The 23,986-nt window shown below is 41.7% G+C and overlaps 1 protein-coding gene across 6 annotated transcripts in view; it reads left to right on the forward strand.

The window, feature by feature from the left end:
• The window catches only part of NOSTRIN (nitric oxide synthase trafficking), a 60,394-nt gene that overhangs the window by 22,096 nt on the left and 14,312 nt on the right, over positions 1-23,986 (forward strand). For 3 of the 6 annotated variants that reach the window (XM_024579894.3, XM_024579895.3, XM_053918755.2), the window contains exons 3-8: positions 3,249-3,332; positions 7,287-7,349; positions 7,533-7,614; positions 12,281-12,343; positions 14,876-14,974; positions 21,034-21,159. In XM_024579894.3, coding sequence (XP_024435662.3) covers positions 3,249-3,332; positions 7,287-7,349; positions 7,533-7,614; positions 12,281-12,343; positions 14,876-14,974; positions 21,034-21,159 — 517 coding nt within the window. The remainder of the gene's footprint in view (positions 1-3,248; positions 3,333-7,286; positions 7,350-7,532; positions 7,615-12,280; positions 12,344-14,875; positions 14,975-21,033; positions 21,160-23,986) is intronic. The other 3 variants (XM_045187448.2, XM_045187449.2, XM_053918754.1) reach the window with 3 other exon arrangements.

Genomic DNA, 23,986 nt, shown 5'->3' on the forward strand with positions numbered 1-23,986 from the left:
TAAAGTATATACACAAATCTGCAAGGCTTCTAAGACACTGGTACATGAAGAGAACCCTTCCTAAGCAAGAAATGCTGTGTGGTAATTGTATCTCTATTCGGCTGGCTAGGCTCCTACCAACGCTCCAGGGAAAGCCAGCAGAGACACTGGAGCTCAGGAGTGAAGATGGCCAGGCCCCAAACAGGAGAGCAATAGCTTCTCAGTGAGCAGGACCCTTTCCCTCTCTTGCCACCGAGACCCCACATTTTCCCCAAGGTGGATCTGATTAAGTTAGTGATTTAAAGGCAAGTAGCATTTCCTTCTGGGTATTGTTCTGGCTATTTCTGCTTAGCCTCTAGGACATGTTGTACAGGCTGCAAGGTCATTCTAAAAGTGAAACTGAATTACGAGGAACAGGCTGTGCTGACAGCTCTGACCTTTCCTGTTAGAAGCCATTCCAAATTGTTCTCGAGCTGATGGGTGTGCAAAATGTGGGCTCCTTCCCCCACCCCACCCCACCTCTATATCTGGGGTGTTCTGAATGCTTAGAGATCTTTTGGGGTACATGTCTACGGCCATACCACCCTGAATGCGCCCGATCTCGTCTGATCTCAGAAGCTAAGCAGGGTCAGGCCTGGTTAGTACTTGGATGGGAGATCTTTTGGGGTACATAATAATGATCATTAGAAAAATTAATATATATTAGGAATTTGTTTGGTGCCCAACTCAGAGCTGAGCTCTGCAAATGCTCCCTCATATTTAATGCGCTCTGTGCTACCTCCAAGAAAGAGTGCTGGAAGGAAAGTCCTAAAAAGCCCTCTGGTCAGCAATAGACTAGGAAAGGGTTTATTTGTCTAGCTATTCCAAGTGCTAGAAAGCTGTGCACTCTGATATCGGGGCAGAGCACAGTTCAAACTTGTAGGAATATGCCTAAATACTTCAGCAGTTTTAAGTTTTTGAAAGTGATGAAGACAGAACAGACTCGTAGCAGAAACCAGTTAAAAATTCTAACCAAGACCTTATGGAAAGTCCATTCATTCATTCATTTACACACACACCAAGCACCTGTTATGTGCCGAGCATTGTAATATCTATGTGACAATGAACAAAAATTCCAGACCCTCAGGGAGCTTACATTCAAGGAGTGGTCATAGAAGTACACAGAAAAATACGTGATTTAAAATAGTGACCTAAGTTCTAGGACATAAATAAACAAGGATGCTCTTTTAGATAGGGCAGCCTCTGAGGTGGTGGTGTTTGAACAAGACCTGTTGGGGTTTACGTGAAGGAGAATGCCGTATGATTACGTAGCAGAAGGAGTACAGGGCAGAGGCCACAGCAATTGCAAGGGCTCAGAGGCAGGATGGCTTTTGGCCACCAGCAGAGTACAGTGAGCAAGGGAGAAACTTGTGGGAGAGGAGATCAGAGAGGGAATGAGGGATCAGATAATGCAGGTCAATAGCAATTGTTCCAGTCTTTGAGCTTCTCCTATGCTTGGGTCATTACTATATTTTAATTATCATAAAAAACCCCTGATGTAGGACTAATTACTGCCTTTTATGTTGCCTAATGACACCCACTGAATGGTGGAGGTCTGCTGGGTTATAGAGCATTCGAGTTCATCAGCTGTGATGGCCTCTCCTGGCTTGCTGCTAACCAGCACTCTCTCTGCCTTTCCATCAATTGGAATGTATTCTTAGAGCAGAGAAATCTGTTTTTGAAAAAGCAATGAGATATTTATTTGCTAGCTTCAGTATTTTAAAATATTTGCCTTAACCTTTCCTCATACTTGGGCAAGGTCTGATACCAAGTGAATGTTTTTACAACTTGGCCTTAACATGCATCCTACAATGGTTTTTGTTCTTTCAAACAGTAATAAAAAATAGCTAACAAGGAAGAATAAATAGACATTTAGCAATAGATCAATAGTCCATGATCTCTGGATTCCATTTTATAAAAGAGAGCTGCCTTTCCCTGTTCAGTTTGTAACACCGAGTCTAGTGAGCGTGGGAAAGCAGTGCAGGTCTGAAGTTAGTTACTGGAGAGTTCTGGGATTGTGTCAGAAATGCAATGAAGCCAGAAATAATTCTAAAGGTATTTTATAATAAATATAGGATTAAAGAACTAAAAAATATGCAAGCAAAAAAAAAGCTGTCTGGTCCATATTAAGAAGGAAAACAATACATATTTATTTTTTCTATACTTTTATGATCTTACGTGAAAAGCCAGAAAATGAATATGTTTTCCTTTTATCTGCAGATGGGCCTATAAGTAAAACATGGTAAAATTGGTTTAAGATGAGACTGATTCAATCTATCCTAAGAACCAAGGACTTGTCTTTTGAAGGGCGTGTCCAGATTCCCCACTGAGTCTTGTCCGGCATAGAAAGGAATAGAACTTCATTTTCTAAGTCTGGCATGGACCACCTTAGCACCTTCCCATTAGAAAGTTACTGCTTGGCCAACTCCATCATAATTTATCATTTTATTGCCAGCCATGAAAACTTAGAGATAATCTGGTAGTACTCATGTCCCAGGATAATAAGTAGGGAAATCTTCTGTTTCCTACTAGTAAAAGTAGTTTGCTAGGGCTGCTGTCACAAGGTGTCACAGACTGGGTAGCTTAAACAACAGAAATTTACTGTGCTTCTGTCTCTGAAGTCTGAGATCATCATGCTGGCCGGGTGGATGCCATCTGAGGTCTGTGAGAGAGAACCTGTTCGATGGATGCTGTCTTCCCACTTCTGGCGGTTCACTGACAATCTTTGGCATTCCTGGCTTGTAGACACATCACCCCATCTCTGCCTTCATCTTCACATGGCATTTTTCCTGTGTGTGTGTGTCCATGTTCAAATTCCTCCTGTTTATAAGGACACAGCCATATTGGGTTTGGATCCACCCTGACAACCTCAGCTTAATCTGATCGCCTGCAAAGACCCCCATTTCCAAATAAGGGCACATTCTCAGGCCCTCTGGTCCTTGTCAGGGATTGGGGAGAGATACAATTTAACCTGTAACACTAGTGTACAAGAAGGTCAAATAAATAGAACTCTCTCCCTTTGTAGGATCCTCTTGGATAGCCTTAGGGGTAATGCCTAAGGATAAGAGGAACTTTATAGCAAACAAATCATCTCTTCTTTATGTAGGCATTGTTTTGTCAGCAGGCATTGTATTATCAGCCAGAGCTCTCTCCTGGGTGTGTGCTGCGGGTGGGGATGGGGGAAGTTGCATGATTTCTGGTGCACATTCTAACTATCCCTTTGCTAACAGGGCACACTTGGAGTGTAACTATGCCAAAGGACTTCAGAAACTGGCAATTAAGCTGAGCAAAGCAATACAGAACACAAAGAAAAAGTAAGTATGTGGAAGAGATAAGGTAAAATAATTCTTAAAAATAATAAAGAAGGACATTTGTTCAGTTCCAGCTTCCTGCTATCAAGGTAGCAGGCACATGACGGCAAGCACGGCTTCCAGGTCTCAGGCACTTCCTATGTGCTACACTCTGCGTTAAATGCTTTTATAGACACTCGCACTTAATCCTCAGAACCCTTGAGAAGTCTTGTTATTGTCTGGGTTACAGACAAGGCCTGGAGTCTTGGAGAGTTTAAGACACTTGCCCCAGGCACACAGGTAAGGAGTTGCTGAGCTGGATTCATCCCACGTCTTTTTGACTCCTATGACCTTAGATTCAATAGGTCGGTGATGATAGTTAACTTGGAAAGCAGTGTTGTTAAGTTGGAATGTCTTGTAGTCAGAAAGTGTGAGTCCTGCTTTATGTCAACTGTCTGACCTTCAGCAAATGAACTGGCCTTTCTGTGTCTTTGTTACAGAGCAAGAGGGGGGGTGGTTCACGATAAATTATTACAGAAAGGATTCCGCCTTTCTGTCTCTGGAGGTTCCTTCCCCCCACGCCCACCTGCTAGGTTCGCAATGCCCGCCGCCAGAGAAAAGACATCTCTCAATGCCAGAGACTGGTGAAAAGGAAAGGAATTGTTTATTCAAAAGCTACACAAACTTAGAATAATGACCTAATGTCTTCAATAATATACTAAAGTCCTCGAGAATACCCACAGATGCACAGTCCTTCCCTCTCCCTGTGCCCAGTCCAGGGTACCATGTCTCAGGAAAAGAAGTAGAAGTCCGTGATTCAGGCTCCCGGCACCATCCGCTGTGTGGCTGCTGCAATCTCCAGTTAATCCAAAGCCGTGTGGCACCTTCTCATGGCCCAGCAGCAGGAGTCCTTTCTCCCCTTTCTTCCTGGCAAAGTCTCTCCTGCTGCCTAAGCCGCGTGGCAAGAAGCACTCCAAAACCTCGTGGTCCTCTCTACTCTCCTTCAGAACCGCGTGGTCCTTTTCCCCACTTCAGAACCACATGGACCTCTATCTATCTACTTGCTTCAGAACCTCGTGGTTCTCCTTCCTTCAGAGCCGCATGGTCTACTCCTTCTTACTTCAGAGCTGGGTGGTCTACTCCTTCCCTTCAGAGCCGCATGGTCTCTTCTCCTATGGCTGCTGGGCCTAGGTTTAAATCCCAGTTCCCATCTTCCTTTGCAGCCCATTTCTGACTCCTCCTACAGTCAGCTACACCTGCCAGCATCCCCGTATTCTTCCAGCTTTACTGGGCTGCCATAGTAAGTCTGGGCAGGTGTGGCCCCATGGCTTGGAGCCAATCATCTCCAAGCTCTCACGCAGGCCCTGTAACCAGGGGGAGTTGCTTCCCAGTCCCATCTTGGGTGGAAGCCACTCCCATCTCCCTGGCTCAGGCCTGTAGGGGTGAGGACATTCTATATACATTTTTCTAATATTTCCTGGACACCCCGAGTCCTGGACCCCATTACAAATCCCTTCTTGGGGCCCTCCTCTTGGCTGCACCCTGCTTCATCTTGACTTCCTCCACTGTTAGATGAAGTAATGACGTATTCCCCACTGTGTGTGCATAGGGGTGTGTATATGGGGTGGTGTACATTCCGTGAGAAAATGCATGGAAAGCGATGAGAACCTGGGGGGCTGAAATGTGGTTCACATCTTCCTCAGTGCTTCCCCAAATGAAGTTGATTCCTTCTTTGGAGGCAGAGAAAAAAGATATTGGTATTGTAAAAAAAATGGTCCATTAGTGATCGTTTGTTAGGAAGATTCTTGACTGATGCTTGCAGATGTCTGGCAGTGCCACTGCTAGCGCCTCTTTTGAAGGTGAAAGAGAGGGAGAGAAAAGAGGAAGGCTTCGGGAGCTCACGTTCTTATTCCTCTTTAGTCGTCATCTGTAACCGCAAGTGTTGACTTTGAAAGCGCTCTGACTTTTAGCTTGAACTTTAGGGTAGCGTGTGAGTAGACTACAAAGGGGTCGGTATAGCACAGTGGTTCAGTGGGAAGACTTTAGTTAGACTACCTGAGTTTAAATTCTAGCTCTACTACTTACCAGGTAGGCGATTAGGAAAATTTATCTTACCTCTCAGTGACTGTTTAAAATGGAAATAAAACCTATCTTACATAACTGTTGTGGGGACTAAATACAAGAAGTGTGTGTACTACCTGGCACAGAACCTAAGGCCCATAAGTATTTGTGGATTTTGATTCTAATTGCCTCCTAAATGTGGGGAGGTGGAGGAGGGCAGGGGGGTACATGGTGATAAGCAGAGACCTGACTTGGGTGGTGAACACGCAGTGCTGCTCACAGATGATGTGCTGGAGAATGTGCGCCTGAAACCTGCATCATTTTGTTCGCCAGTGTCACCCCAATTCACTAAAAAAAAAGAAAGAAGAAAGTAATTACCAAAGAACGAGAGGTGCAGGGTGCAGGTGTGTGTCCTACCACGTTGCAGCAGAGCATCCGGCGTGGGGCTCCCAGGGAGTTGGCATGTTGAGGACGTTTGGTTAACCAGGATTAGCACAGTCATATTTAATAATAAACAGTAATTGAACTTTTACCTAGACCCAAAGCTGTGTTAGGTACTTGTAGAAGTTACCTGAATTATTTCTAGTTTAAAAGTCCAGGAAGGGTCAGAGAAATGAAGTGATCCCTCCAAGTTCACACTGGCAACAAAGGGGGGCTTGTAGATTCACAGACCTCTCTGAGGGCAGCACCCCGGCTTCCCCCCACCCCGCCCCACCCCGCTGCCGTTGCCCAGCAACTCTGATGGGAAAATGTCAGCTTCTCTTCCCAAAAGTGTGCCTGGCTTCCTTTTTTTAAAAAGTAAACCCAACTGAAGTTTAATTTACATGCAATAATAAGCACCCATTTTAAGCATATGATTTGGTCGATTTATATATATATACACACACACACACACACACACACACACTATGTAGCCACCACTAAAATGAACACAGAGACAATTTCATTACACAGCAGGTTCCTCATGCCTGTTTGCAATCCTGTCCCCCACGGTCTCAAACAACTACTGATTTGCTTCCTGTCAATATATAGATTTGTTTGGTCTTTTCTGGAAGTTCCTAGAATTGGAAGAATACAGTAGGTACTCTCTTGTTCCTGGTTTTGTGTCTGGCTTTGGGTATGCAGAAAATCTGGCGTCCTTTTATCCAGTTCTCCCGTTATCTGACTATAGGGTGCCACCTAAGTCATTTGGAGGCAAACACCACACCATCCTAATTTCAGTAAGGGCACCCATCTGCCCCTTCCCCCTCCCTCAAAGTCCACACAGGCCTCTGTGCCTGAGGTTGCTGATGGAATTGGGCTTATTGTCCCGACTTTTGAAGGCTGCTGTGAGTCCTGCATGCCCCTTCCATAGAAGAAAATGGTATCACACTTCCTAATCCTCCCTCTGTGCTGCTGAGGACAAGACAGCGCCACCTTTTTGTTGAATTGAGGTACTGCTCACTAGACCATAAAATATCAGAGCTGTTGTGGCAAAAGCCAACAGGGAACAGGACCCGAACCCCAACCCCAAGAGCAGCACGCAGGACATGATCAGAGCTCTCGAATCCTCTGTCACTTAACTTCTCTGAGCCTCGGTTTATTATCTGTGAAATGAGGAGCCTGAAAAGATTGTCGTTAAGGGCCTCCTACCCCTAACATGCTGTCTCCTGCCTGTTCTAAACGCCTTCTCAGCCTTGGCTATTTTATTTCCCCGATTTTCTACAGACATGAAGTAGAAAATGAAAATCTCAAGGAAAAATGACTGAAAAATAGAAGTTTCTGTAATGAATATAGTGCCAATAAATATGCTGGCAGCATTTAATCCGATGGAGAAATTGAAATAAGCTTAGGGACACGCGCGCAGTGGCTGAAGGCAGTGCATCAGACTTTCTGGGAAAGTGACACACCCTTGTGCCCCCTTGTTTTTGCCTCCAGCTGTGTCGTCGGCGCCTGGGCCTGGGTCTCGGAGGGCATGAAATCTGCGGCAGACCTGCATCAGTGAGTGCTCCCACCCCGCCTCCTCCGACCCCAGAGGGAGTCGCAAATGTTTACTGTGGGTGTGCGACCATACTCCACTTCACACTCGCAATAACACACCGTTTCATTTCCCCAGAAAATAATTTGGAAAGTAGATATAAATCCTAATGCTATACTTGTGTGGCTCTTATGTTCTATTTCCAGAAAACTTGGCAAAGCAATTCAGTTGGAAGCAATAAAACCAACTCATCAAGTCCTGAGCGTGCATGAGAAGAAGAGAAAATCAGTGAGTCAAAATCTTTCTCTGTCCCCCGTTTAAGCAACATGTCTGTCTTTGGCTCAAGAAATAAAAGATGATCTAAAAATCACCCAAGGTTTCAGAAATTTGTCATAAAAATAAAAACAAATCCAAATATTTATGTACAAGGATGTTTGTTAAAACATTTTTGTAATAGTGAAAAACTGGAGATTTCTTCATTATCCAAAAATTATGGTTAAATTCAAGCAATGGAATACTATGCAACCATTAAAAATCTTATTATAGAAGAATAAATGACATGGGGACTTTTTTTTACTATGTAATGCTAAATAAAAAAACAGATTAAAAAAACTATCAATATGACCTCAATTTTGTAAAATAAATCTGTATATGTGGAAGAAACTCCTCAGACTGTTAATAGGAATTATCTCTAGAGAGTGGAACCAGAGGTTATTTCCGTTTTGTACGTCTTCGTATTCCCGTTGTTTTTCAATGAATGGATAATCCCTTTATAAATAAGTATTATAAACACATTTCTAAAAAAGGAATGCTGTTCTATTCTTATTACCTTGAGATTAGGTAAAGGCAGTAATAGGTATAAACCCTCAAACAGCCTGCAAATTGAAGAAAAATGGAAGCACGTCTTGCAGGGACACCTGCCCCGCCGTGTAGCATAGTCTGCGTACTTCTCCTGCCAGAACAGTTTCGTGTGTGCTCGTTTTTTTAATTTGTGTGTTATACAGTTGTTAAGCACTTTCAAATACATTTTCGGGCAACATAAGGGGTGTTTAATAAAAGCTGCTTAGCTCTGATAGGGGTGGGTCATGGCCACTTTTTCAAGACCAGGTGCAGGTAAGGAGTTAGGAAGCAACAATAGGTGATCCTTGGGAATGGAATGAGAGGGGAGGGGAGGGGCGGGGAGGGGAGGGGAGGGGCGGGGAGGGGCGGGACAGTGGCTAAGGGGAGTTTAATTGATCACAGCCAGGTAAAGCAGGTCCGCAAAGTAGTAAGTCAGCATGATGAGGGGATTTGTAAAAATTCTTGATGGAAGAAAAATGATAAAAAAATATTTTACTCAAACTCATTAAAAGCAATCGGGAAATGGAATTGAGGTTCGTGTGGACATACATGTATTTTTTACCAGAATGGATGTTCTGCTGAGGGCTACAGTGATGGCGGGTATTTATAGTGATTACGAGAAAGTAGTATAATCACCTACCTTTGCAAACCAACTTCATAAAATCTAAACACAAATCTATTTTTCATTAATTAATAAATAATTTTACACCATTTTATACTGTGGTCATTACTAGCCTCTCCTTGGTACTTAGCATAAATTAGTCACAGTGCTATGGTCACTATCACAGTGCCTTCGATAATTAACATCCTGGTCCTCCAAACTGTTGTTCCCAGTCCATAATCTTTGCAGCTTTGCCCCTCCCCGATACACTCCCACCATTCCTCCCAGTCTCACACAGAAGATAAAAGCTTAGAGTTTTTCTATTTCATTTTTAAGTACATTTTATTGATTATGCTATTACAGTTGTCCCACCTTTTTCTCTTTTGCCCTCCTTCCTCCCAGTCCCCCGCTTCCCTCCAGCAATCACCCCCCTTAGTTCATGTCTATGGGTCATACATATAAGTTCTTTGCTTTCTCCTTTTCCCATATTATTCTCAACCTTCCTGAGTCTATTTTGTACCTACCAATTATGCTTCTTATCTCCTGACCTTTTCCCCCTTTCTTCCCCTTCCCCTCCCAGTTGATAATCCTCCAAATGATCTCCATATCTGATTCTTTTCCTGTTCCGGTTTTTGATTTGTTTGTTTTTTTAAATTCAGTTGTTGATCATTGTGAGTTTGTTGTCATTTTAATGTTAAGTTTTGATCTTCTTTTTCTTAAGTAAGCCCCTTTAACATTTTGTGTAGTAATGCCTTGGTGATGATGAACTCTTTTAGTTTTACCTTGTCTAGGAGGCACTTTATCTGCCTTTCCATTCTAAATGATAGCTTTGTTGCATATAGTAATCTAGGTTGTAGGTCCTTGCTTTTCATCACTTTGAATAATTCTCGCCAGTCCCTTCTTCCTTCAAAGTTTCTTTTGAGAAATCAGCTGATAGTTTCATGGGAACTCTTTTGTAGGTAACTATCTTTATTTCTCTTGCTGCTTTTAAGATTCTCTCTTTATCTTTAAACTTTGGCATTTTAATTATGATGTCTCTTGGTGTGGTCCTCTTTGGGTCCAGCTTGTTTGGGACTCTGTACTTCCTGGACTTGTGTGTCTATTTCCTTCACCAAATTAGGGAAGCTTCATTATTTTTTCAACTAAGTTTTCAATTTCTTGCTCTCCTCTTCTTCTTCTGGCACCCCTCTATTTAGATGCTGACACAGTTGGAAATGTCCCAGAGTCTTCTTATACTATCCTCGTTTTTTAAAAAAATTCTTATTTCTTTCTTCTGTTCTGGTTGAATATTTATTTCTTACTTATGTTCCAAATCATCAGTTTGAATCCTGACTTCCTTCAAAGGTGATTCCCTGTAGATTTTTTTTTTAAATTTCCCTCAGTGTAACCTTCATTTCTTCCTTTATGTTGTTGCCATACTCAATGAGTTCTTTGAGCATCCTGATCACCAGAGTTTTGAACTCTGCATCTGATAGGTGGTTATCTTTGTTTCACTTAGTTCTTTTTCTGGGGTTTTCTGTTCTTTCATTTGGGCCATATTTCTTTGTCTCCTCAATTTGGCAGCCTTCTTGTGTTTGTTTCTGTGTATTAGGTAGAGCTGTTTTGACTCCCTGTCTTAGTAGCATGGCCTAATATCGAAAAGGCGCCTGTAAATTCTGTGGGACAGAACCTTAGGTGATCGCCAGGGCTGGGCAACCTGCTTCACCACTTTGTGGCTCTGTGTGGGGGCAGGCTTTGGAGAGGCGACAGTGCTGCTGCCTGGCTTCTGGAGGTTTGCCTGGCACTCACCCCCTTTCCAGTCACTTCACATATTTCCCCCATATGCAACTGGCGCCCTTCCAGCTGTTGCCATGGTGCTGAATCCCGGAGTGGGTGGGTTTGTGTATGTTCTAAGGCTGTGCTGGCCCTTTAAGAAGAGTTTCCTGAAAATCTGGCAGTTTTTTCCACTATCCCAACCCCCTTTGGTTTTTATAGCCAGGATTTATCTTTCCAGCACTGAAACCCTAGGCACTGTGGTCTGGCCTGGGGCTGGGATCGCTTACTCCCAAGTTATCCCTCCCACTTTTTATCCAGTACAGGTGAATGTGGGACCACTCAGGCCCATTCCACCACTGCTGCCTCTCAGCACCACACCAAGCCTCCTTGCCTCTCCATCCGACTCCACGTATCTGCCCCCCTACCCGTCTGGATGAATGTGGCTTCTTTAAATCCTTGGTTGTCAGACTTCCATAGAGTTCGATTTTCTGACAATTCTGGGTGTTATTTGCTTTGAGATTTAGTTGTAATTCTTTTTGTGGTTGAGCAAGGGGGTGAAGCATGTCTACCTATGCCTCCATCTTGAGATTAGAGGTTTTTTTTTAAACAAGTGAATTTACCATGTCTGGGTGGCTCAGTTGTTTGAAGCATCATCCCATATGCCAAAGGGTTGCAGGTTCAATCCTCAATCAGGGTGTATATGGGAGGCAACCAACTGATGTTTTTCTCTGGCATCAGTGTTTCTCTCTGTCTCTTTCTCTCAAAAAATCACTTATGGTATATCCTCAAGTGAGGATTAAAAAAATAATAAGAAAAATTTAAAAAGTGAACCCATTTCACACTTCAGCCACATACATAGAGTAAAAAATGCCATAAAGCATAAAGTTATTTTCATGGTATTTGTTACAATAGAGCATATATTCTGAATCTAATCAACTGGAAAAATTAAAGTGCAATATCGCCAGCTGGAGTGGTTGAATAATAGCTGGTCTGTGGGAAGGGAAAAATGTCAGTGTCTAGGATAAAATGTTCTCTTCTAACTTAAGTTTGACTTCCTTGGGGGGTTGCCTAGATCCAGTCTGGTCATTACTATTACTGTTCCATTGGCTGTTTAAAGTAGTAAAATAAAGTTAATTATGATTAAGAATTCAATATTTTTATTTTTCTCCCATTCCCCGCCCCCCTTTTTGTCTATCTCCACCCCCTTCCCTCTGGCCACCACCACACTGATGCCTGTGCCCATGGGTTATGCATACATGTTCTTGGGCTAATCCCTTCACCTTCTTTCAACCCTCCTTCCCTCCCCTCTGACAGCTGTCAGTCTGTTCCACATAAGAATTCAATTTGAAGTTAAAACAGCGTTCACTTCAGAAGCAATGAGACAGTAAAATTAGCACTGCTAGGACTAATACTGATTCTTACGGTGTTAAAGTGTGGGCCACATGGAATGATGCTGAAGAGGAAGTGGTGGGACTGGATGTGACACCAGTCTATGAAAGACCCTCAACACACTGTACACATTTACATTGTTCTCATGTAGTTCTATATTAGAAATAATTATTTCACCAAATGCATCCAGGCTAAATTCTGTCAAAAGCTTCTTGATGGGGAAAATACAGTTTGGCTACTTTTCTCAGGAAGTATGTCCATTATAGGATTTTGAAATTTCTATGAATTGTGATAGTGATTGTGCTCCAACTAATAAGCCAGCACTGTGGTACACAAGAAGACAGAAAAACATTCTTTTTCTCTTCATAGCTTGATAACGAATTAGAAAAGACAGCAAATTTTTTCATTAGCAACTGGAATCAACAAATTAAGGTGAGTAACAAATATCTTTTATGTGAACAAGTTTTAGGATTGAAGTTTTTTTACTTTTGCCCAATAATGTGTTTTAGTGTTAGTATTTCTAAGTGCTAACTGAAGAGAAAAATGCTTCCTCACCTGAGTTATTATATAGATACACCTTTCAACTCAGTCAGTGGAAGTGCAGGGTTCTGACTATGGATTTTATTTATAGCCAACACACAGCATTCATTGTGTGCGAATTGCTATATCCTATATATTTAATCATCACAGCAACCCACTTTTGTATGTGACCCGGCATTGTCTCATCGTAAAGATGGGTGAGCAAGCTGAGATACAGAGAGGTAAATAATGTGCCTAACTTTACAAAACTGGTTAATGCTCGAAATAAGAAGTGTTAAAAGTTGGGCTCCGGTGTGCTCTTGATCATTTCACTGTGCTGACTGCCTCTCTGTATAATTTGTAACTGGGGACAAGTGGCAGATACTCCCTGAGTTTTGGTTCTGCCATTTGTAGAAGGGTGTTTGTGATCTGTCTTACTAGTTAGTGAGAGGAGCACCGTGAGGGGTGGGGAGTAACGTATAAAGGGATATACATGCATTCACTCCACAAGTAGGTGCAGTCCACTTCTTGTGAGCCACACTGTACTAAGATGTGGTTCTTATTTCCCAGCAATTTTAAATTTAATTGATAGGTAACATGCAGGAAACAGGGAATGCATTCTAAGGAGAGGAATTATGATCTGCTATGAAAATTTAGAGAATATCTATAGGTTCTTAATCAGAGAGAATAACAGATGGAGCTCATATATATGCACAGAAGATTATTCTAGAACAATCCAGTTTAGGAGGAATTCATTTTCAGTAAAAAGGACAAGAAAGGGAATCTGCCAAGAAAACCCAAGGATACTCTTTGAATGGACTTGTGCTCCAAAAGTTGAAATTCTCCTTTTTTATCTCCCAAGTGTCAGGCCCCAAAGAGAACCTTCCCAGGGAGAGAGCCACCCGTATATACAAATAACCAGAGACTGTCAGAAACAGGCAGCCCATTAAGCCTTCGGTGTTGCTGCTGAAGCTTCTGCTGAAATCGAAGACTCTATGAGAGTCTCAAAAACATTAATAAGAAATGTTTGAGATAAATGAGTTTCTATACTCACGATAGTAGTACTGATAAAAGTAAGCTCATGAGAATCACATTTAAAATACATATTTAAAAGTCTCATAAACAACATCCAGTCATTTGTTTTTAGTTTTGCTCTTGATTTCATAAGCTTTCTTAAACAGAATTTGTTTTTAAGAATCCATTCTCTAAATATTCAGCTTTCATGGGAAATTCAATCTAATGGACCAAAAGAGAGAAAGCAAGCTCAGCAGCTGCAGCTGCTTTCAGGAACAAAAAGCGACTTTTATTATTTCCCAGTTTCCACCAACTAATTTTCCCAATAAAAACAATTTTATTTTTTATAAAGAGTGACACAGAAATTAGAGAACATAAAATTCTTGAGCTATAATAATTTCTCCCCAGTTACAATTCAAGGGATTCAGCGTGTCAGTAATGAAGTGCAGTCTGTTCTGGAGACACCCATGAAAAGCCTTAAAGGACCAAAGCTCTGGGCTCACGCCCTCATTTATCTGTGGGCATAGGACCAACCAAAGGTGGAGGAAGAGGGTCCAGGAGCTTCTTGCTCCTCAAATACACTTTTGTAGAGGCTTCATACATTTAGAGGTTTTCAGAAGCCTTTGCCTCTGATTCCGAAGGAAAAAGAGACCCGAGCTTTTCCCTTCATCATCGGGTTTTACAGTTCTCCTTAAGATGAAAAACCATACAGTCTTCAATCAATCCAGTTTCTGAAACAGGCTGAATCCTAATCAAACCGGAATCTTTTTTGTCTCTGGAACATTACCTCCTGCCAATTTGGAACTGTGTAGAATAGAAAATGATCACCTAAATCATAACCTGCTCTGAGGTGTCAACAGGGTAAGGAGACTTTGAATGTTTCTTTCTTCCCAACTCTCCCCCACTTCACCCCCTTCTCACAAAAGCAGGGCAGGTCATGAGATGCTGGGCACATCCCAGCTCTTAAGCCTGGTCATCAGGTAGCAAAATTTCCCCTTTGCTGTACGTTTTAAGAAATCATCTTAAAACAACCTCAACTGTGGCCCAGGTTGATTTAAAAGAATGACACAGGCAGTCTTCCGTGTTTGTTGTGTTACTTTTATTTTTACTTTTATTTTTTTGTGGTAAAGCTGTTACCTTCCATCACGTTAGCTAGAATAACGTTTGGAGGCTTGCAGGCCTTTGATGCTTTAACAGAATGTATAACCCTCTTGAGCGTACCCACTATAATGAAAAAATACACAGCGGTTCTCAGGGCAAAACCTTAGCCATTGTGATATTTTAGGCAGGTGTTGAGGTGAGGGCCAGAATGAAGAATTATAATTACACAATCATTCAAGCTAGCACATGAACAGTAACTTGTTCCAAAACCAAAGAGTTTTTCTTTTAATATCAATTTCTGCTTTTTTAAAAAATGTTTTTTGACTCTAGGCCAAAAAGAAATTAATGGTGAGTACCAAGAAGCATGAAGCACTTTTCCATCTTATAGAAAGCTCCAAGCAAACCATGACTGAAAGGGAGAAGCAGAAGGTAACGTGTCGTGGCCCGCTGGATGCATGAGGTTGGAGGCAGGCGGGCTCCCTGCCCTCAGCCGCCAACGTGAGAGAGCGGGCGGCGCCTGCTCTGTGCAGGGTGTCTGCAGAGCTGTAGTGAGGCAGAGTATCAGAAGCGATGCTAAATCATTCCTGGTCCATTTATATTTTTATTTTCACATGTTTTTAGAAGGCATTATTGACAGATGACAAATTAGACAAGTGGTGTCCACATTTTTTAATGGGGAATCCTATTAATTAAACATCTCTCAGCTCACACCCCAAATAAGTAAAATATATACATATATACACACACATGCTTATTATACAATGTACTTTACCTGTGTTGTGTGTAATATATAGTATTTTATGTATTGTATCACTATGTTATGAATATTATAAAACAAAAAATACGAATGTTTGACAGATGAGGTAAAGATGAAATAACATTTTAAGTGATTGGCTAATGGTATTTTTACATAATCATTAAAGAACAGTTCTAGGCACACATATACACTTGGGACGAGGTTCAGCCTTAATGTAGTAAATACAAAGTCATATTTGTGATAGTGCTTTTGATAATCTTAAATTTTTTGGTCACCTTCTTGTCAGATCTCACTAGCTCATCCCAGGTTTTGCCTTTCACGTGGGTGCGGGCCGGCTCACAACCAGGAGCAAGAGAAATCACCAGCCTGCCACTTTCCTGTGGCTTCCTTGTGCTTGTGAGGGGGACCCCAAAAAAGAATTTATTTATATAAATTGTGTATTTATTCTTACATGTTTAAACTTCAGTCACCTTCAAAGTACTCTCCATTTGATGCAATACACCTATCAAGTCACTTTTTCCACTGCTCAAAACAGTTTTTGAACTTGCTGATTTTGATGTCTTATAAGTGCTTTTGTTGGTTTTTTTTTCATCTCTTCCACATTGGCAAAACGTTTTCCTTTGAGGACTCTTTTCATCCAGGGAAACAAACAAACAAACAAAATGGCACTCGGGGTCGAGATTGGGTGAATAGGGAGGGTAGGGAAAGGGGTCATGCTGTTTTTGGTCAAAAACTGCTGAACACTCAGTGCGGTGTGGGCAGGTGTGCTCATAAATCACCCATCATGAAATGGGCAGTCACATTGAAAGAGTCTTCCAAACAATTCACTGAAGCCGAATGCAGCCTCTCACAGCACTGCCAGCTGGCACACTGATACAGATGCGTACCTAGACCACTCACCTAACAGGGAAGCCTGTACTACATGGGGCCCGCCCTCCAGAAGATAATTCCAATTTGGGGGGGTTCCTCCTCATATATTGTTAGTATTAATGTCAGACTATAGCTTCTTGGGAGAAATCTAAGAGATTTGTGCCTTTTGCATTAACCTAATTAACGCTAGATAATAAACCTGTAAATCTGCATGACCCAGATACATGTCAGTGGCCATGTGTCCCAGGACGCTGACACCTTCTCATACTGTAAAATTCCCACTCATGCCCAGGACACTTTGAGATCCACAGCTGTCCGTGTGTGGGCAGCAGTGTCAACTCATGTTAAATAAGCTTTAGGCAAAAATGAACCCAAGTAACCCCAATAGATTATCTTGCACACCTCTTGCGGTATGTGCCAAGACTAGAAAGCTTTGAATCACCAGTATCTTCCCCAAAGGATGGCGCCCCCCTAAGGAAGTGCAGGCAGCACCACTGTAGCCCAAAACATTCTGAAAAGAAGAAAATTGTCTTTGCAGGTAACACTGTTATTTCATCTGAAGAAACTACTAGTTGAATAACTTAAATTAATTATTAGCAAGACATTACAGGGTTCTTATCTCTTCAGATGTTAGTCTTCACAGTTTGAAATAATCATAACAAGTATTGAACAATGAGACAGCTTCCAAGGGGGCAAAACCACAGTACGTTGAAATGTTAAGCACCAGACCTGTCATAGGCATTCGAAGCCTGCAGCAGAAGCTATTCTTTATTGATGTCAAGCAATAGCAAAATAAGAAGCGAGGGCAGCTAAGTGGTAAATTCCCTCTTCCTTCCCTCATTAGAAGCTTTCCTGGGAGGTTGAAGTCTACAGTCAGTCCTCCCCTGCCCTCCTCCAGCTGGCCCTGCAACCATAGTCCGTGGCTGTCATTGCATCACAGATCCCTACGTCTGCACCGCTTTATCTGTTAGGGGTCTTTTTGTTTCTTTGTTTTTTTCAGTCCTAAAGCTGAACAGATAAGGCAGCATTCACTTTCTCATCTCACACTGAAGTGCCCCGGATCTCCAACCTGAGCTGAGCTGCTTCTATGCTGCTCGGCAATTCTTCCTGTTTCCTTGCTCAGCAGTCCTTGTTCTCAGCAGAAGCTGATCTCAATCTCCATTCTCGCGCCTCCATCCTCACCACCCACTCTCAGCAGACTATCTTGCTTCCTACCTCACCGAGTAAATAGGAATCCGCACAGCCACCTGCCTACTAAAGTCGTATGTGCAATGGGACAGGCCAGTCCTTAACATGCTCGGTTCCCTATCCCATCCTCTCTGTCAGAGATGCTTCTCTTGATTACCCCCCTCTCCCCTATGTCTTGGACATACCCCTCTCCAATTGTTCCTTCCTATCAGCCTTCTCAGCTTCCCCCATCTTTGGAGAGTCAGGGAGACACCTTTCCTTGGCTTTATTCCTGTTCCTCTCCAGATATTATTCCTTCTTCTTTTTACACGGAGATTGAATGAAAGAGGTGCCTGTGCTCTGTCTTTACTTCCTCATCTCCAGTTAACTCCTCAAACCACCCCAATCGGCTTTCCCACCATTCTACCGAGAGCTTTTTTCATCGAAGACAATGTCATCCTTGTTGCTGAAGCCAGTGTGTACTTTCCAGTTCTCACCTTATTTAACTTGGAAGCATGAAGCATTGTTGACTTCCCCATTCCAGAAGTCTCTTCCTTTAACTTTAGCAACATCTTACTCTTTTGATTTTCTTTTCTGGTGATTTTTTTCCTTAGACTTCTTTACCGACTTCCCTTCTACTGACTTACATTCCGCTGTTCCTGATGTTTTCTGTCCTGGGCCTCATGCTTCTTACCCAGCATGGTATCTCTGGTGTCCAATGCTGTACTCTCAATATCAGGTGCTCAAGAAGTAACTGGTACTCAATAAACATACTCTCACAGCTTCATATCTATGCTGACAATACCTGCATTTAGATCTTCAGCCCAAACCAGTCTCTAAACCGCATTTTGGTACATGAAACCTCAGTACACCAAATTGGAATCCTCACATCCCTCTGCCAAAAATATTGTTTATTTTTGTGTTTTCTATATCTTTGGATATCACCAGTGCTCGTATCCTTCCAGCTCTAACTCCTGAGACAAATACTTTTTGAATTTATCTACTTGTATTTATCCCCACTGCCACGACTCTCTCCCAGGCGACATCATCATCGCTTAGATTTCTGTAACTGGCAAATTGGTCTCTTGGCTTTCTGTTGCCTTTTTTAATTTCCCACATACCAGTCAAGCTGACCTTTTGGAAACTCAAATCTGAGCATAATATCCTCCTCTTAAAAGCCGTCAAAGTCTTCCCAGTGACCTCAGAATCGAGCACAAACTCCTTTATGTGGTTCTGAAGAGGCTTCCTGACGTGACCCTTGCCTCATTTTCAGCATCACCTTTTGCTATTCTCCCTCTCAAGCCATGTGCTTCAACCTCACCAAGAGTTTTTGGGATCATGCCAGTAGAATGGTGGGAAAGCTGACTGGGGTGGTTTGAGGAGATAACTGGAGATGAGGAAGTAAAGACAGAGCACAGGCACCTCTTTCATTCAATCTCCGTGTAAAAAGAAGAAGAAATAATATCTGCAGAGGAACAGGAATAGAGCCATGGAAAGGTGTCTCCCTGACTCTCCAAAGATGGGGGAAGCTGAGAAGGCTGATGGGAAGGAACTATTGGAGAGGGGTATGTCCAAGACATAGGGGAGAGGGGGGTAATCAAGAGAATCATCTCTGAAAGAGGGGATGGGATGGGGAACCGAGCATGTTAAGGACTGGCCATGCTCACCAATTCCTACTTTTATTTTAGGTTTATTCACATAAGGATTATTTCCGTGAGCACCTACTATTTGCCAAGTCTCAGTTTATATGTTATTTTAAGTTCCAGGCTAGTTTAGGTGACTCTTTTTTGCCCCAGTGATACCTAAATACTATACCATCCTGGGATCTACCACACAGGACAGCAGTGTGGGTCTCCGACTAGTTCATGTGACACATGGTGGCACTCAATAAATGTTTGATGGATGAATGAGATCTTTGTTCCAAGAGATAGAAAAAGTATGCAATCTTTGACAAATTTTAGCAAATTTTTCAGAAAAGTATCTTATCAATTTGGGGTTATTAGCTGTAAATTTGCTGAGCAGAAACTTGTAGCCAATAGCTATGTAGAATAGGTTGATGAATCTGAGCAGTCATCTCAGAAGTAACTTTGTTCTCATTGTGCCGGAGACCTGAACATTCTCAATAAGCATCTAAGGACATGACTTAGCAAAGTACGTCCATGACATGCTTTCAGCCCTTTCACTATATTGTTATCAGATTAAAATTCACAAGCTCATGTTTCTGTAGATAAATGTGGCCCATTATACTCGACATACAAAACCAAATGTGTCCTGTGTAAGTCATACATCAGAGCTGAGAGACAGTTGAATGGCTAGTATGTCAATTGGAATAATGAAGTGAGCGGTGTTAATATTCAGAATTTTGGATGAATGTTCTTCATTACTGAAATGTTAGTCAAAATGTCCTTAAACATAAAGAGGGTTATTCTTAAAAGCTTTTATCTCTGTCCTTGAAACTCCTAAACTGCTTCATTCAGAGGGATCCTTAGTGCTCCTTAAACTGCAGTTTGAAGACCATTTGCATCAGAACCAGCTGAAAAGGTAGTGAACATTCAGATTTCCTGATCCCACTGCAGAACTACTGAGTCAGTAAGGCTACTGTGCAACCCTGAAAATCTGCAGTTTCACCAGCACCCCAGGTCATTCCTACATGCACTAACGTTTGAGAATCATTCATGTAATACAACGTCTTCCTTTCTCAGAGACATGAAGTTACTTGTCTGAGCATTTCGAGAATCAATTTCAGCTACCCTGGTCCAGAGAGTTTTGTATTACTGTGATTTTCCAGAAGGTTTCACAACCAGAATAGTCAATTTTGGTGATTGGCAAGAGAAGGTTCTTTGTGAAGGAGCAGATCGCTGGGGAGGAGGATGGAAAGAAGGCATCTGTCAAGCTGCCCATAACTTGCAGCGAACATTGGCATGTGTCTTGCTCAGGCTCTTCACTAGTAATAGTAAAACTCACTAACTTTGACTGCTGTCCCAGGTCTCGGGCAGTGTGCCACGTGACTTACCTGTATCACCTGCTCGAATCCTCAAAGCACCCCAGCGAAATAGGAGCATCACTATTCCCACCACATAGATCAGAAAACTGGTTCACGAAGGTTAAGTAATTCACCTACAGGACTCTAAGCCTGAAGTTTGATTTCAAGTTATATGGCAGAGATTATGTGGTGAAAGTAGAGTAAAGTTATTGGACCTTACTAAATGAGAGCCAGGAATAATCCTGTCCAGGTCTAAAAGTTATATGATTGCACATGTCGCTACCTGTCCTGCTGAGAAATGCCAGGGCCTAAAGGGTTTATGGAATAAGACTACAGGAATTGTTAGTACATGACAGTCCTGAGCTGGAGATTCCTGATCAACGCTTGCTGCTCCTCTGTCGTTTGGCCTCCTCCTTGATTTGATAAAGTGATTTCATAAATATGAAGTGATGTGCCTTCACTTCGTATTTAAGGACCTCGATGTTTTCATAAGCAAAATTGAAGGAATTATACTGAAAGGCCTTTAGGTTTCCTTTCAGCTCTGACATCCCCCTTTTCTGAGAAAGGTCTTTGATTTTGTCATCCTCAGCTACTCTTTAGGCCTTTAGCTGGGAGATGACGAACAAGGCATTAGAGCGAGCGTAACTGTATGGAATTACAAAGGGCTTTCATATTGTGTCCATGAGTATTGACTCTGACGTTTTACTCTAGCTCCTCAATAAACTGAAAAAATCCACTGAGAAGTTGGCAAAAGAAGATGAAATTTACTACCAAAAAAACATAGCCGGCTGTTCTACCAGACTGAAATGGGAAAACACACTAGAAAACTGCTACCAGGTAAATTATGCATTTACATTTTTTTCTTCTTCCGTGGAACTTCATGTGGCCTTGAAAATGGAGATTAGATCTATAGTTACATGACCCAGTGATCTCTGCCCTTAGCTACGACCCTCACTCCTATTGTGACTTTAGACAAACCACATTACTTCTCATTGTTGGAATTTACCCGCGGTTAAGATAACCAGTGAATATTTATTGAGCGTCATTGGCCGGATTTTTCTGATCCTAAATTCTCCATGGACACAGTAACACTCAGCTAATTTTAAAAAGTACTGTCGAAAGAAAATTAAATTAAGTCTTAACTGTTAGGTACTCAGACATGAGTTTTATTTCTGGGAGCTGATTCATAGAGTATTCACTTATGGAATCCCTTTGGATGCCAGACATTGTGCTAGACCCTGGACATATAAATGGGCCCCATATATAACAATGAATAAAGTGCCATCTCAATACCTGAGATGTGCACAACGTAGCAGCAAAGAAGACAAAGAAAGAAAGAATTCAATTGTCCATTGAAAATCAAAAGGTATGTACAAGTAAATCACAGAAGGGAAAATCAAATCACTAATAACATATGAAAGATGCTTATTCATTTGGCAAAAACTTTATCTTTTAAAAATTTATTTTTACATTATAGTACATTTGGCAAAAATTTTAAAGTGGTGATACGTAGTGGTACCAAATAAGAACGATTGGGAACAAAGTCTGGTACGTCTCTAGTGAGGGTAATGTAACGGCGCCCGGTAAAACTGAAGTGCGCATGCGCCCACAGCACAATGGTCCCCCTTGAAGACATACACCCTAAAACACAATTTAGACTTGTATGCCAAGGAGGAGGTATAAACATGTTTAATGCATAATTGTTTATAATTGTATGGTGAGAAAAATTGTACACAAGCGTCATACCTATCAGTAGAGAAATTGCTCTTAAAAATGTGCTCTAATTAAGAAAGTAAAGGTCTGGCAGGTCATCCGTGCCTCACCCCGACCGATACTGACTCCCTCACTTGTGTTTCCTTGCCTTGGATACAGTCACTCTATGCCCGCAAGTCATTAACTTACATATCACCCCGTGCATTCTTTATCTTCTGTTGCTTACAAACTCAGGGATTAAATGCTATATTCATAAAGACACAACAAAACTGGGCTGATTTGAATTAAAAGGGAATTTTTATAAGTATGGAAGGTAGATAACTAGGGAAGCTCAGTTTCATTATTTTTTTTAAATTTCATCTCCCCCATCATTCTTCTGCAAAAGTATAAGACTTCATTTCAGCATCCTGTGAAATGTCCTCTTCTGCTTTCTACTCTTCCTGTGGAATTCACAAACCCTTTCAGAGAGCATTCATTGGACTATGTTTAAAGAAGTTCACTAGATACTGTGAGAGGTATTACAAAGTCTTAAGTGTGGTAGTTAAATAATGAAACCAATTCCATAATCCACATCTAAAAATTAATCTTATTAGTTCATAATCATACTATCTTCAAGCCATACTTCCTACCTTCCAGGAAGAAACAATTCAGTTGTCAGAAAGAATCTATAATATAATTCAAAACATAACAGCCACACTACCGAGAATACCAAGAATCAAATGCTTGGTACTGCCAGTACTTACTCAAGCCATTTATGGCTTAGAAAGCCATTTGCAATAAGTGTCAAGAACTTTAAAAACATTCACTTTCTCAACCAGAGTTCCTCATGTGAACCACAGAACACAGAAGATAATCTGAGTGAGTGTTTTCAATTTTTCCGAGGATGGTAGCGACTAGTCCCACTGTGGAGGCAGAGGGGAGATGGTAACTCATTGCAGACAATGGAAAACTTAGGCCAGTAGGGCTTAATTCTCTTCTAGAACCCCTGTTGAAAAACTTAATTTTCCTTTCTATAAATCGGTCTTAAGAAAGTAGCTGGAATGCAAAACACAGATGTTTGTTCAAAAGACATTAAAAGTAAAAGAGAGGAAACAATCCAAATGACCAAATGACTAAGTGAATCCATAAACTGTACGCAATCCGACACAATGGACTGTTAATTAACATGATGCTCATGAAGACTAATGGCCTGGGAAACTGCTTATATGTCATATTAAGTGAAAAAACATGATACAAATGTAAATAATTTGGTAGATAAATAGAAAAATACAAATATACCTAGGTAGACTGAAATACATCAAAATGTTAACAGCGGTCATCTCTGGGTGGAAGAATTATAAATGATTTAAAATTTTTGTGTGTCCCTTGTGGCCCTAGGACAATGTCTCAGAGCACCTAGGATGCTTGTTATCATTCTGGTTCCTGAGCACCTCCCTAGACCGGGTGGATCACAGAACCGCTGAATGACCTTAGGACAGGGTGTAGGTGATTTCTAGGCATACTAAAAGTTTTGAGAGTTCCTGCCCTGTAAAAAGCATGCTATTCCTTTGATCAGTTTTATGAAGGCAATTTGGATGAAAATGAAATCTCTCCAAGCTCCTCAGGTACATAAACTGCAAGGCCAGGACAGCAGGAGCTGAGAAGAATGAGTGAAGAGTGTGAGTTATCAAGGTGCCTGGGCCTCTGACAGGTCCTAAGTCTGCTGTCTCTCGGTAGCTCTGACCTCCCTTTCCTCTTGCTGCACAGCACAGGAGGCCAGTTGGAGGCCCTCCAGAGTATCTTGCTTTTCTGTTGCCTATTTTTTTTTTTAAAGAACAGGATAATAGAAAGCCAAAAATCATTAAGTGACATATGGATTTTCTCTTTACACGGTGGAATTTATCTTAGCCTCTTTTCATGAGCAAACATAGATCATTTTAATGATTTCCCTGAAATGTAATTAAAATTTGTG

The sequence above is a fragment of the Desmodus rotundus genome, chromosome 2 (assembly GCF_022682495.2).
Source record: "Desmodus rotundus isolate HL8 chromosome 2, HLdesRot8A.1, whole genome shotgun sequence".
Classification (NCBI taxonomy): domain Eukaryota; kingdom Metazoa; phylum Chordata; class Mammalia; order Chiroptera; family Phyllostomidae; genus Desmodus; species Desmodus rotundus.